The sequence below is a fragment of the Monodelphis domestica genome, chromosome 1 (assembly GCF_027887165.1).
Source record: "Monodelphis domestica isolate mMonDom1 chromosome 1, mMonDom1.pri, whole genome shotgun sequence".
In the NCBI taxonomy this organism is placed as follows: domain Eukaryota; kingdom Metazoa; phylum Chordata; class Mammalia; order Didelphimorphia; family Didelphidae; genus Monodelphis; species Monodelphis domestica.
In genome coordinates this window covers 460,311,945-460,326,278 of record NC_077227.1, presented here as the reverse complement: position 1 = coordinate 460,326,278, position 14,334 = coordinate 460,311,945, and the positions used below count along the sequence as shown (strand labels likewise).

At 35.9% G+C, this 14,334-nt stretch overlaps 1 protein-coding gene across 3 annotated transcripts in view; it reads right to left on the bottom strand.

The window, feature by feature from the left end:
* The window catches only part of STXBP1 (syntaxin binding protein 1), a 92,629-nt gene that overhangs the window by 24,355 nt on the left and 53,940 nt on the right, over positions 1-14,334 (bottom strand). For all 3 annotated transcript variants that reach the window (XM_007475033.2, XM_056812445.1, XM_056812446.1), the window contains exons 10-14: positions 13,124-13,231; positions 5,249-5,309; positions 3,337-3,402; positions 2,559-2,639; positions 607-745 (exon numbers count right to left, since the gene is read on the bottom strand). In XM_007475033.2, coding sequence (XP_007475095.1) covers positions 607-745; positions 2,559-2,639; positions 3,337-3,402; positions 5,249-5,309; positions 13,124-13,231 — 455 coding nt within the window. The remainder of the gene's footprint in view (positions 1-606; positions 746-2,558; positions 2,640-3,336; positions 3,403-5,248; positions 5,310-13,123; positions 13,232-14,334) is intronic.

Here is a 14,334-nt window from a genome sequence, read left to right as displayed (position 1 = left end):
TTGTTACTAATACTTGTATTCTACACTAGGGATACTCAAATGTGAATAAAAATTATTATATTTAAGTATAGACATAATGCATATGAGATTTAAATGAAACACCTAGTACATATAAAAATGATAAAAATATTGGGCCTGATCTGTACTTTCTTTATTCTCCTCCAGTATCCATATATCTACAACATCTTTATCGTTAATATATACTCAAAATTTTTTTTTACTCTTATTTTCTGTCTTAGTCATGACTCTAAGACAAAGAGGCAAAGGCTAGGCAAACAAGGTTGAGTTCCCTGCTCTGGGTTGCATAACTAGGAAGTGTTTAAGGTCATATTAGAACTCAGGTCCTCTCAATTCCAAGCTTGGCACTCTATCCAATGTGCCACCTAGCTGCCCCGATATATTCAAATTATCAAAGATGTTTTAGCTCTTCAGTAGTAGCTAAAACTATATTTTTTCAAAAGGTAGAAAGTGTCTGTTTCTTTTTCCTCTTTCATAGCTGATGGACTATTTCCTTTCTTCCTTGCTTCCCCATGCCCTGATGACCCCACTTTCTATTCTCCATTTTTTCTATAAATTTTCTGTTCCCCATCTCCCCACAATTCCTACCATTTTTCAAGAAGATGTAGAGAAGAATGATACGGATCTTGTCATAAGTACTGACATTTGCATCCAACAGAATAGGAACAATAGCTCTCATGGGGTCCTTGATCTTCTCCCCTTCAGCATCAGTGCCCATTGCCAGATCCTACAGAAAATATATACCTTAATGGTGCCTTTCTTAATCAGAGCTTGAACACTTCAATAATAAGGCCTTGGAGAGGAATGAACTTTTGGTAGAATATCACATTCTAACGAAATAATCTTTTCCATAGAATTAGGGAGATTTGAAGAAATCTCATGAAAGAACACTGTTACTTTCTACGGCAATAAGAAAACCAAAATTATTTGCTAAGTTAGTTGTTGCCAAAACCTTTCACTCTCTTTGTTGAGTTCCAGGGCACTTAGCAGCAGCTTTATCAATCTTAGAGTTGAGCTTCCTCACAAAACTCTCTTTCCAAAAAAGGCACAGAGACCACAGAGGTTTTGTGCCCAAAGAGATGCTCCCTCTTACACAAGTGGCTGAGGTGCGTGTAAACTTGTCTTGATGTGTCCGTTCCTGTTAACTTAAGCATTGCTTGATTTTATGCTGGAGTGAAATCTCTTGTTCTGAGAGTTGTATGTGAAGCTTCTATTTCTCTAGTCTTTACTGAATCTTCAACTTTTTTCACTGACAGTCAAGTTCCTTTGGAGTACATGTTTTGTATGTCCCAAGATAACAGAATACCTTGAAAACTGCTTCTCCTCCCCTATACCTAGCATAAACTTCCACCTCATCTTAGATTCTTAGAATTCGGCTAAGGTGACATCTTCTACATGAACCTTTTCTTGATCCTCCAGCTGCCAGAACCCTCCCTTGCTAAAATGTATCTTGTATTCATTCTGTATATACTTATTTATGTACACATTTTCTCACCTGATAGAATGTAAGCTCCTGGTAAGCAGGATCCATTTTAGTTTGTCTTTGTATCTCCAGCACCTAACATATAGTAAGTACTATACTGAGGCAGCAACTGATTGAAAAATGCTATGTACTTCTGAATTAACATTGCCCCAAAGTCTTTCTGTTTCTTTCCCCCATGAAGCAGTCTAAGCAATCTCTTGAGGGGTTATAATCCCTGCCTCTAACCATATTATGCATTATTTGCATAGTACCGGACAAGATGACTTTTGAGGTTCTTTTCAATTTTAGGATTCTGCATTTCTGGGATTCTACAAATCTTAAAAAATTATGGCAAATGCTACAAGAAGTGATTCAAGCTTCAGCAAGGATTTGGAAAGTTCTCAATGACCTCTTCCTTGGAATGAAAAGTGATTTAGGTTAGATAGATATTATTTCATAATATATTTATACAGTATATAATTAGTTATTCCATTCCTTGGAAACTGAATGGATTTAGGTTAGGTATTACTATATCATATTTATATTCTATATAATTCATGCTGAGAGATGAGTAAATACAGTTATCCCAATTTTTTTAAGAAAAAAAGAAATCAGAAATAGTTATCAAATTGGTGGCAGAGGTAGAATTAGAAATGTAAGTTCTAAATCTCATTCTCAGTCCAAGTGGTCACACAATCCCTCTAACTTGCTAGTGGATTACTCTGCCCCTGATTTTTTTCTAGTCCACATGAGCTGGTTAGGCTCTGATCAAAAGAAAAAGCAATCCAAAAGAAATAAAAGAAATTTGGTTAGCACTATCAGTCTGCTTGCTATGTTCACATATTTGGCCATGTAGAGGCTTTGAAAGGAATCAAACATGCAACATCCAAACAGCAGAGCATTCCAATCCAATTTGAGTCCTACCATTGAAAATGGAACTGTACTGGATCCAGGGAGTAGAGACTACACCAGCTACTCTATTTCCCATGATTCTGCAGGATGTTGAAGGTCAGAAGGTAAGATCCACATAGATGAATGCACAGGATAAAGGATTTACCAGAGGTTGAGAAAGGCCTACCTGTTCAACTCGGCAGAGTTTATCCACAGTGCCTTGGTAGTGCTTCATACAATCTTCAGCAAGGTGTAGATGAGTTGAATACTATAAAGGAGAATACAATGCTATGGACAATGCTATGTAAGTAAATGACTACTCTAAACATCCTAAGACCTCAAAAACTTAGGCTAAAGAAAATAAGAAAACAGAACTTCTCAACTGGAAATTTGTATCCCATTCTAAAAGAAAAATGTCACATTTAATCTTCTAATTTTGCTTATGGAAGCAAAGAGAACCATCAAAATGCTAAGTGAAACTTGAGGCTTGAAAATAACCACATCATGGCTATAATAAGGACCAGGAGTTAAGACATTCATTAATAAGATTAAATAGCTGTCATCTCCTCTTCCTCTGAATTATCCCTACCATAGAAATTAACAAATTCTTTGGCTAGATTAACACTATGGTGGGGCAAAGCAATGTTTGTAAGTGCCACTGATTGCCACGGGCAGGCCTACCACATACTGTAGGGGAGAAAAAGGAACTAAGAAAGAAAAAGAGAACTGAAGAAAAGGAAAAAAACACAACAATATCATTAGCAACTGCTTCAGGGGCCACTTGATGATCTTTAGACCACAGGCTACCTTTTATATACCTCTGTCCCTTCCCTAAATAACTCTTACTCGAAAGCCCCGAAAACCAAAATGTCTATGCATTTCCAACAGAGAAATCACAGTAATGCTGTTTCCTAAGGAAAACAGCTCTGCTGCTGATTCTACTTTGAGGTTATAGATCACTATACCTTGCTAAGTTCTTTCTGGTATTGGGGCATCTTCTTCAGCATCTGTGATAGGTCCCTCATAGTGGTCTGGGAGAAAATAAAAGCACAGTGTTTTGTCTCCAAATAGATCACATACCATTCTTGTAAAACAGTTTTCTAATATCATACTGGACAACCACTTGTCTGGTAGATATGATAAGGGCCTATAAGGTCCTTTCCTATTTTCAAATTTTGTGATTTCCACAACACAAACCTTTTTAATTTAGGAGAGTTGTGAACCTTAAAAATTCTCAGAGCCTGCTTCATAAGGTTGGATTGTGAACCTTAAAAATTCCCCATTGGGACCATTCCCCATTTGGGCAGTGAAAGTAACTTAGATCAGGAATGTGAGAACTCTACTTCACCATACTTAAGCATGCCTTAGAGGAAGATAAAGTTGTAAACTCCTTTCTGAACAATGAAAAGTACTTAAACCCATACTTATAGTGGGACAAAAAGTTCTTAGGCCATGCCTATTTTAGGACTGATACAAAAGGGTGCTAAGTACCTATAAAGGTCAGACAACTTGTGAATTTACAAGGAGCAAAGAGGTGAAAACTTACTCAGAGATTCTAGTCTACTCAGGTGTGAATTACTCAAAAAGATTAGTCTACTCAGGTGTGAACTAAGAATTGTCTGTCCTTTGAAAAACATCTACTGTGATTGGTAGATATAAGGACTTAGGGGAGGTGACATGGGAGAAAATGCCCTTTAAATAGGAGCTCAGATTCATTCAGATTGAGGATTGAGCTGGTGGAGGCAACTAAGATGATGCTGGCCTGGTGTCACTAGAATCCTTGCTTGGACAGATCTTGTTGTGAGTGATTAAGGACTGACTGATCTTTCTCTTAAGGGCTTAGGCCTGGGTTGGCCAGGGCTGCCCTGGGCTGGCCTATCCTTTTCTCATTATTCTCCTTTTTCTCTCTTTCTCTCCTTTTCTTTAATTCCTCATTTGTATTAATTAAAATCTCTAAAAAACCCAGCTGACTTGGGTATATTTGAATAATTGGGAATATTTCCCTGGCGACCACCTTATATTTGATTTAAAAACAAAACACTTTAGTGAAAACATATTTCCTGCGGTCACAACTTACTCATCCACTCTTATATCTACTACAATTTAAGTCTTCCACTATTTAATCACTACAGTTTATGGCCTCAACTATTTTAATTATTACAGAGTATTCAACCAAAGGCAAGATTCTACAAGAGAGTATTATTTTTAAATGAAAAATTGTGAAGTTAAATCCTGTGGCAAACTTTAGGAAGGGGCTCAGAGAACTCTAATGTTCAGAAATATTTGGTACCAACTGAGAAGTAAGGATATACAATTTATGCTTTAATGTTTATGAAAATTCCTAATAGAATCATTCAATTCAAAAATTCAACAAACATTTACTATTATTCATTACTTACTAATAAATGCTTGCATGGAAGCCTAGTTCTAGTTCCACTCTAAATCTTTTATAACCCACACAATTCCCTACAGAAATGAGTACTCTCAGGAGTTCAACAGGTTAGTCCACTGATATAACCACTAGCTAAAAAGTGGTAAGAAGGCCTAGGCCATAAGAATTTGATTTTTTTTGCTTGGGCAAGGACATTAGAGCTTCTCCTTTTTATTCCCATTATTCCCAGAATAATGATTCAAGGTAGTAAACACAATATTTCAGGGTAATTTAAATTTAGTCATAGATTGAGTGGCCAATCTAAATTTTAAATTCAGAAACTAGTAAAACTAGAGATAAACAAAAGTAAATATTTGACCTAACACTGATGAAATTCTCACCCACATTTTCTTAATTCCGTGCCTATCTATCATCCTTTGATCTTACTCATCTATAGAAAGGGAACCTGGGGATTAATTTAAATGACATTTGATTATTATATTTACCTTTTCACCTGTGTTCATTCTTTTGCTGGAAGAAAAATCTTTCAGAGAACGGGTGACCTCCCTGGAAAAGAGAAGGTAGCCAAACTTTAGAGACTGCTTCTATGTAGGTGCTATAAAAATACTATGATCTGTTTTTCTTTTTAACAAAATCTTCTAGTTGGGTATTCAAAACTCTTTCTAATATATGCCCCCATCTCCTACCCACATTTCCAGTCTCCTTTTTTAATTTTATTAAAAAAAATTTTTTTTGTTTTTTTTTGTTTTGTTTTTTTTTAAAATATATTTTATTTGATCATTTCCAAGCATTATTCGTTAAAGACATAGATCACTTTCTTTTCCTCCCCCCACCCCCCGTAGCCGACGTGTGATTCCACTGGGTATCACATGTGTTCTTGATTCAAACCCATTGCCATGTTGTTAATATTTGCATTAGAGTTTCGTTTAGAGTCTCTCCTCTGACATGTCCCCTCAACCGCTGTAGTCAGGCAGTTGCTTTTTCTCGGTGTTTCCACTCCCATAGTTTATCCTTTGCTTATGAATGGTGTTTTTTTCTCCTGGATCCCTGCAAGTTGTTCAGGGACATTACACCGCCACTAATGGAGAAGTCCATTACGTTCGATTATACCACAGTGTATTAGTCTTTGTGTACAATGTTCTCCTGGTTCTGCTCCTCTCGCTCTGCATCACTTCCTGGAGGTCGTTCCAGTCTCCATGGAACTTCTCCACTTTATTATTCCTTTTAGCACAATAGTATTCCATCACCAACATATACCACAGTTTGTTCAGCCATTCCCCAATTGATGGGCATCCCCTCGTTTTCCAGTTTTGGGCCACCACAAAGAGCGCAGCTATGAATATTTTTGTACAAGTCTTTGTGTCCATTATCTCTTTGGGGTACAGACCCAGCAGTGCTATGGCTGGGTCAAAGGGTAGATATTCTTTTGTTGCCCTTTGGGCATAGTTCCAAATTGCCCTCCAGAATGGTTGGATCAGTTCACAACTCCACCAGCAATGAATTAATGTCCCTACTTTGCCACATCCCCTCCAGCATTCATTACTTTCCTTTGCTGTTATGTTAGCCAATCTGCTAGGTGTGAGGTGATACCTCAGAGTTGTTTTGATTTGCATCTCTCTGATTATAAGAGATTTAGAACACTTCTTCATGTGCTTGTTAATAGTTTTGATTTCTTTATCTGAAAACTGCCTATCCATTTCCCTTGCCCATTTATCAATTGGAGAATGGCTTGGTTTTTTGTACAATTGATTTAGCTCATTATAAATATGAGTAATTAAACCTTTGTCAGAGGTTTCTATGAAGATTTTTTCCCAATTTGTTGTTTCCCTTCTGATTTTAGTTATTCAAAAAAATTTTAAACATTCTTTTCTTTTTAAATTTTTAGTACCAAATTCCCTCTTTCCTTCCCACCTCCTCTCCTACTACTAAGAAGGCAAGCAATACATTTACACACGTGAAATCATGCTAAACATATATCTCTATTATCCATATTTTTAAAAAAGTAATAAAAATAGACAAGTGAGAAAACAATATAAATAATTTGCACTCGGAGTTCCATCAATTCTTTCTCAGGAGATGTATAGCATTTTTTCATTATGAGTCCTTTAGAATTGAATCATTGTATTGATCAGAGTAACTAAGTCTTTTACAGCTGATCATCATAACATCACTGCTGTTACTGTGTACAATGATCTGGTTTTTCACACTTCACTTTGCATCAGTTGATACAGTTCTCATCATATTTTTCTAAAACTTCCCCCTTTGTCATTTCCCACAGCACAACAGTACTCCATCATAATCATATGCTACCACTTATTCAGTCATTCCCTACTTGATGAGAATCCCCTCAATTTCAAATTCTTTGCCTCCACAAAAAGAGCTGTATTAGTATTTCTGTGCAGATAGATCCTTTTCTTTTTTCTTTGATCTTTTTGGGATACAGACCTAGTAGTGGTATTGCTGGCTCAAAGGGAATGTATGGACAGTTGTATAGCCTTATTGATACAGTTCCCAATTGTTCTTCAGAATTATTGGACCAACTCCCTGGTCCACCAGCAGTTTATTAGTATACCTATTTTTTGTCTGGTGCCTTCCAGGATTTGTCGTTTCTGATAGGTGTGAGGTAGTAACTCGGAATCGTTTTAATTTGCCTTTCTCAATTTGATAGTGATTTAGAGCATGTTTTCATATGACCAGAAATAGCTTAGATTTTTTTTCTCTTGAAAACTACCTGTTAATATCCTTTGACCATTATCAATGGAGAATGGCTCTTATTTTTATACATTTGACTCAGTTCCAGACTCAGTATATATTTGAGAAATGAGGCCTTTATCAGAGAAACTTGCTCTAAAATATTTTGATATTACTTCATTGTCCATGGCAATTTTTAGCATAATTTCCCTGGTTATCTCTTTTAATTAGGTCTATTTTTGCTTTTGCTTTGTCTGAAATAATTGCTACTCCTGTCTTTTTATTGTTTAAGTTCAAATGAAACATAATAGTCTGCTCCAGCTCTTTAGCTCTGTGTGTATCCTTCTTTTTCAAATTTATTTCTTGTGAACAACATAGAATTGGGATCTGGATTCTAAACCTATAATACATTGTTTTATGAGTGAGCTCATCCCATTCACATTCACCATTATTACTTGCTGTGTATTTCTCTCCACTCCATTTTCTTATTTCTTGTTCCCTCTTTCATCCTGTCTCCCTCAAAGTCTATTTTGCTTCTAACCCACTACTTCCTCTAATCTGTCCTCCCTTTTATCATCCCTGCCTCACTTTCTCTTATTCCCTTTCCTTCCTATTTCCCTATTGGGAAAGTTACATTTCTATACATAACCTAGTATGCATATATATTCTTCTCTCTTTGAATCAATTCCAATAAGAGTGAGGCTAAAGCACTGCCTGCCACACCCTCCATTCCCCCCTCTACTGTAAAAGCCCTTCCTTTATGAGCCTCTTTTTTGTGAGCAAATTTTCTCCATTCTACTCCTTCCTTCCCCCTCTTTCTTATACCTTTAGTTCATCTCTCTTTCTCATCCCTTCATTATTTTGAGAGATTATTCCAACATAATCAATTTATATTCATGCCCTCTGTCTATATAAACTCCTTTTAATTGCTCTAATAATGATAAAGTTTTTAGCATATATATGTATCATCTTCCCACAGAGGAATATAAACAGACTGATTTCATTGAGACCTAAGCTTATAATTACTCTCTTGTTTTCTTTATTATACTTCAGCTTTTTTTAAATGTCAAATTTTCTATTTAGCTTTGGTGGGGTTTTTTGTTATTGTTGTTTTTTTGGTATCAGGAATGTTTGAAAGTACTCAGTTTCATTAAAAATACATTTTTCCCCCTGAAAGATTATACTCAGTTTTGCTAGATAGTCTATTTTTGGTTATAATTCTAGCTTCTTTGCCTTCTGGAATATCATATTTCAAATCATCTTTAACATAGAAGCCCCTAAATCTAATGTGATCCTGATTGTGGCTCCATGATATCAGAATTGTTTCTTTCTGGCTGCATGAAGTATTTTCTCTGACCAGGGAGATCTAGAATTTGGCTCTAATATTCCTAGGAGTTTTCCTTTTGCAATCTCTCTCAGGAGATGATCAGTGGTTTCTTTTTATTTCATATTGCACCCTTTGGATCTAAGATAATGAGCAATTTTCCTTGAAATTTTTTTGAAATATGTATGGTTAGGCTCTTTCTTTGATCAAAGCTTTCTGATAGTTCAATATTTCTCACATTATCTCTCCTCAAACTATTTTCCAGGTCAATTGTTTTTCCAATGTGATATTTCACATTTTCTTCTATTTTTCTCATTCTTTTAATTTTGTTTTATTATTCCTGGATGTCTCATGAGTCATTAACTTCTACTTGCTCAATTCTATTTTTGAAAGAATTATTTTCTTCATTGACATTTGTACCTTGCTCCATTTGTCCAATTCTGTTTTTAAGGTGTTATTTTATTCAGTACTTTTTGGTGATTCTTTTGCCAAGCTTTTAATTCTCTTATCATAATTTTCTTACATCATTCTCATTTCTTTTCTCAATTTTTCCTCTACCACTCATCTCTTTCTTTAACTCCACCATTTTGGGGGGGCTTGGGTTCAATTAACATGTTACTCTGAGACTTCACTTGTAGCTGTTTTCACATTATTATCTTCTCCTAAGTTTAAGTCTCTATCTTTCCCTACCACTAGAGTAGCTTTATATAATCAAATTTTCTGCCTCTTTCTTGACTATGAGTTTTATGTTAAAGCTGAGCTCTGCTCACATGAGAGATTTTTTTTTATGCTACTGTTTGCAGAGCTAGTTCTTGGGATCTTCAAGTTTTTGGTGCTTCTAAGGTGGTATGATCCCAGGAGAGGTATGATCACTGCTCTCCTGGTTTACACTCTGATCTTTACCTAGAAAGGGCCCCTAATCCCAGGTAGCCAGAAGCACTCGTGTTCTTTTTGACTTAGAACTATAACCAGGGACCATTCTTCCTTGTGCTGTCACTAGAGCTCTTCTCCACCCTTGAACTGCAACACAGAACTGATTATGGGCCACAGAATTGTCAATCTATACCAGATGTACCTAGTAGCAAAAGGTCCCCTGAAATCTTTTTCTGACCAGTTGTCTGACTGCCTTACTGTCTCTGGACTGAGAGCTCCAAAAGCAGTTGTTATTGCTGCTGCTAAGGCCACCATTGCTGCCACTGACATGTATGGGCAGTGGACAAGCTTCCACCCTGGTGTAACAAATCTCTCCTGATGACGTCCAAAATTTTCTTAGGTCAGAAAAATGTCCCACCATGACCATTTGTTTGATCTGTCAGTCAAAAATTTGATTTGTGGCACTATATTAAAGTTGTTTGGAACTCATCGAACTACCAAAACAACTTTTTTACTGAATTAGAAAAAAACATAACCAAGTTCATTTGGAAGAACAAAATATCAAGGATATCAAGGGAAATAATGAAAAAAAAATGTGAAGGAAGGTGGCCTAGCAGTACTAGATCTTAAACTATACTATAAAGCAGTGGTCATCAAAACAATATGGCGAAGAGACAAAAAGGAGGATCAGTGGAATAGACTTGGGATAAGTGACCTCAACAAGATAGTCTATGATAAACCCAAAGATCCCAGCTTTTGGGACAAAAATCCACTATTTGACAAAAACTGCTGGGAAAATTAGAAGACAGTATGGGAGAGATTGTGTTTGGATCAACATCTCTCACCCTACACCAAGATAAATTCAGAGTGGGTGAATGACTTGAATATAAAGAAGGAAACTATACGTAAATTAGGTGAACACAGAATAGTATACTTGTCAGATCTTTAGGAAAGGAAAGATTTTAAGACCAAGCAAGAGTTAGAAAAAATTACAAAATTAAAATAAATAACTTTGATTACATCAAATTAAAAAGTTTTTGTAAAAACAGAACCAATGCAACCAAAATTAGAAGGGAAGCAACCAATTGGGGAAAAATCTTCATAACAAAAACCTCTGATAAAGGTCTAAGTACTCAAATTTATAAAGAGCTAAATCAATTGTATAAAAAATCAAGCCATTCCCCAATTGATAAATGGGCAAGGGACATGAATAGGAAATTTCAGATAAAGAAATCAAAACTATTAATAAGCACATGAAAAAGTGTTGTAAAACTCTTATAATCAGAGAAATGCAAATCAAAACAACTCTGAGGTACCACCTCACACCTAGCAGATTGGCTAACATGACAGCAAAGGAAAGTAATGAATGTTGGAAGGGATCTAGCAAAATTGGGACATTAATGCATTGCTGGTGGGGTTGTGAATTGATCCAACTATTCTAGAGGGCAATTTGGAACTATGCCCAAAGGGTGCTAAAAGATTGTCCTTTGATCCAGCCATAGCACTGCTGGGTTTGTACCCCAAAGAGATAATAAGGAAAAAGACTTGTACAAGAATATTCATAGTTGCTCTCTTTGTGGTGGCAAAAAATTGGAAAATGAGGGGATGTCCTGCAATTGGGGAATGGCTGAACAAATTGTGGTATATGTTGGAGATGGAATACTATTGCAAATAATGAACTGGAGGAATTCCATGTGAACTGGAAAGACCTCCAGGAATTGATGCAGAGTGAAAGGAGCAGAACCAGGAGAACATTATACACAGAGACTGATACACTTTGGTACAACTGAATGTAATGAACTTCACTATTAGTAGCAATGCAATGATCCAGAACAATTCAGAGGGATTTATGAGAAAGAACACTATCTGCATTCAGAGGAAAAACTGTGGGAGTAGAAACACAGAAGAAAAAAAAACTGCTTGATCACATGGGTTAATGGAGATATGATTGGGAATATAGACTCTAAATGATCACCCTAGTACAAACATCAAAAATATGGAAATAGGTTCTGATCAAGGACACATATAAAACCCAGTGGAATTGTGCATTGGCTATGGGAGGGTGAGGGTGGAGGATTAGGGAAAGAACACGATTCTTGTAACCATGGAAAAATATTCTAAATTGACTAATTAAATAAAATTAAAAAAAAATAAAGTTGGAGGAAAATGTTGAGAGAGTACATCTAGGTTACCTCTAATCTGCCTTCTTAGCTCTGTCCTCTTCTTTCCACCTTACTCTCTGTCACATAACCTTCAAACCTGACACTGGCTCCAACTGTGCCAAGCAAGAACAGGCTATTCCATCTCTCAGCTCCAGGCATTGTTTCTGACTGTCTCCCATGCTTAGAATGTTCTCCATCCTCATCCCTAACTCCTGGCTTCCATGACTTGCTTCAAGTTCTAAATAAAATTCCATCTTCAAAAGGAAACCTTTCCCAACTTCTCTTAATCCTAGTGTCTTTCCCTATGTTAATTATTTTCTATTTATTTGTATGTAGCTTCTTTGTACATTGTTTGCTTGTTGTCTCTGCCAGTAGATTGTGAGCTCTTTGAGGACAAGGAGGGATTATCTTTCGTCTCTTTCTGTGTCTCTAGTGCTTAGCAATGACTGCACAAAGTAGGATTTAATAAATGCTTACTAACTAGTGAGTTGTTTTTTATGTTGCCAATAGATTTACATATATTATCCATCCAGACTAACCTAGGAAACAGCACACACAATATATGAGATATTTACTCTAGTTTATCAGAAGCAATCTCTTGTAAATGAGCAGTTCTTCAGCATGTGTGGGGATTAAATGCATGACCCTGGACACATTAAGCACCATGTTCCATTCAACTGGGTTAATAACTATTTCATTTTCCCACTCTTCTTTCCTTTGGAATCTATGTATGAAATGGATTCACTAGAGAATCTGTTATTTTTTATGAAGCAGAATAGGCAGGGAATATTTCAATAATGGAAATATCTCCAAGGTCTGACACATTTAAGAGACATCCATCAGCTTCCCCCCAGAAAATCTCAACGGGATAAGAGGAAAAGCCATAATTAAAATGTAAGAACTAAATTAGAATCTAAGAGAAATTTGAATTGTACTTGTTACATATGAATCTTTCCAATAAAAATCAGACCTTAGTAAGCACTAAATGAGCTTCTGATTTTAATATTTCATATTTATAAAGCACCTGTCTATTAGAGCCCCAAATGTTTCCCAGATGGCCTTACATTCTTAGTACAGCAGGGGTATAACTCTAACTTTACAGTTGGTAAAACAGATCTAAGAGACATGACAGTACTTATTCAGACCAATGAGCAGTTTGCTAATTCAATCAGGCAGAGAAGTTTTTTTATCCATTCTGAGCTCAGTGTTGAGTTTATATTACTCAGCCCAAGAACACTGTTGGAAGTTGTCAGATATATTTTAAAAAACTAGTTCACTAAGATCAAAAAGGAAAAAAGAGAAACACTTACTGGGATACCTCTGCAATATGTTTGTGGCGCAAAGCTATCCACAGATCATCATCTTCATCCAGAAGAACTTCTTTTACTCGAGCTTCTCCAATTCCACTTGTCTCATACCTGGAGGAAAGATCTGACTCAGGTGGAGAAAGCTATGACTCAAGAAATACATCTAGCTTTACATATCCTCTCCTTTTCCTCCTCCCAGAGAGTCTTGTTTTTTTTTTCATTACAAGGTATTTCCACCAGTTTATCTACCACACTAAGTTGCTTACCCATCTGATGTGCCATTTCTGGTCCACTATATCAACATTAAACACTAGGGCATGGAGATAAATCAAAGATCACAATGAGATTATGACCATAATTTTTTAAAATCTTCACAATATTGGCTAGTATGTTCTCCACCAGTTAGTTCTTCATCAATAAATTTTCTGTAATAAATTTTTATCTACTTAAAGAGGAGGTTAAAAAAAGTTTTTCTCCTCTGGAATAAAATTTGGGAACAGTTCTCAAAATGTATGATTTCTAAATAGCTTTCATTTTATGCATGAAGCTATTAAGATTTAGTTGGGCAACAATTACTGAGAAATAGCTGAAAAAACATAAATGTAATAGAATATTACTAAGTAATGATAAATATGAAAAATTCAGAAAACCATGAGGAAGATCTGTATGCAGTGATAAAGGGTTAAGAAAGCTGAGACAAATGGCTAATACATGCATGTATAATTTAAATACAAATAATACTATAAGGCAACCAACTCAGGTCAAATGTAATGGATAATGGTTGGCACTAAATTATCAAAATTAATACACCTAATGCTTTCTGTTAATCAGTAAACTAAAAGAGGAAAGCATGATGTACCATTGCCAGATCTTTTGCTTAACTGTTTTCAGAGAACATAATACCCTGTGTGTGTATGTTTGGTGTTTAATGGGAAGTATCTGTTGAGTTAAAATATGTCCATGAAAATTACATATGTATTTAGTGAAGAAAGAGTTTATCAATTTCAAGACAGCAACTGAAAAAGGCTAGAACTGATATCTCTTTTCTTTTCTTTTCAACCCCTACCTTCTACTCTAGAATTGATAATAAATATCAGTTCAGAGCAGAAGAGCAATAAGGGCTAGGCAATCAGGAATAAGTGACTTGCCCAAGGTCACAGAGGTAGGAAGTGGCTAAGGTCATATCTGAACCCAGGATCTCCATCTCCAGGCCT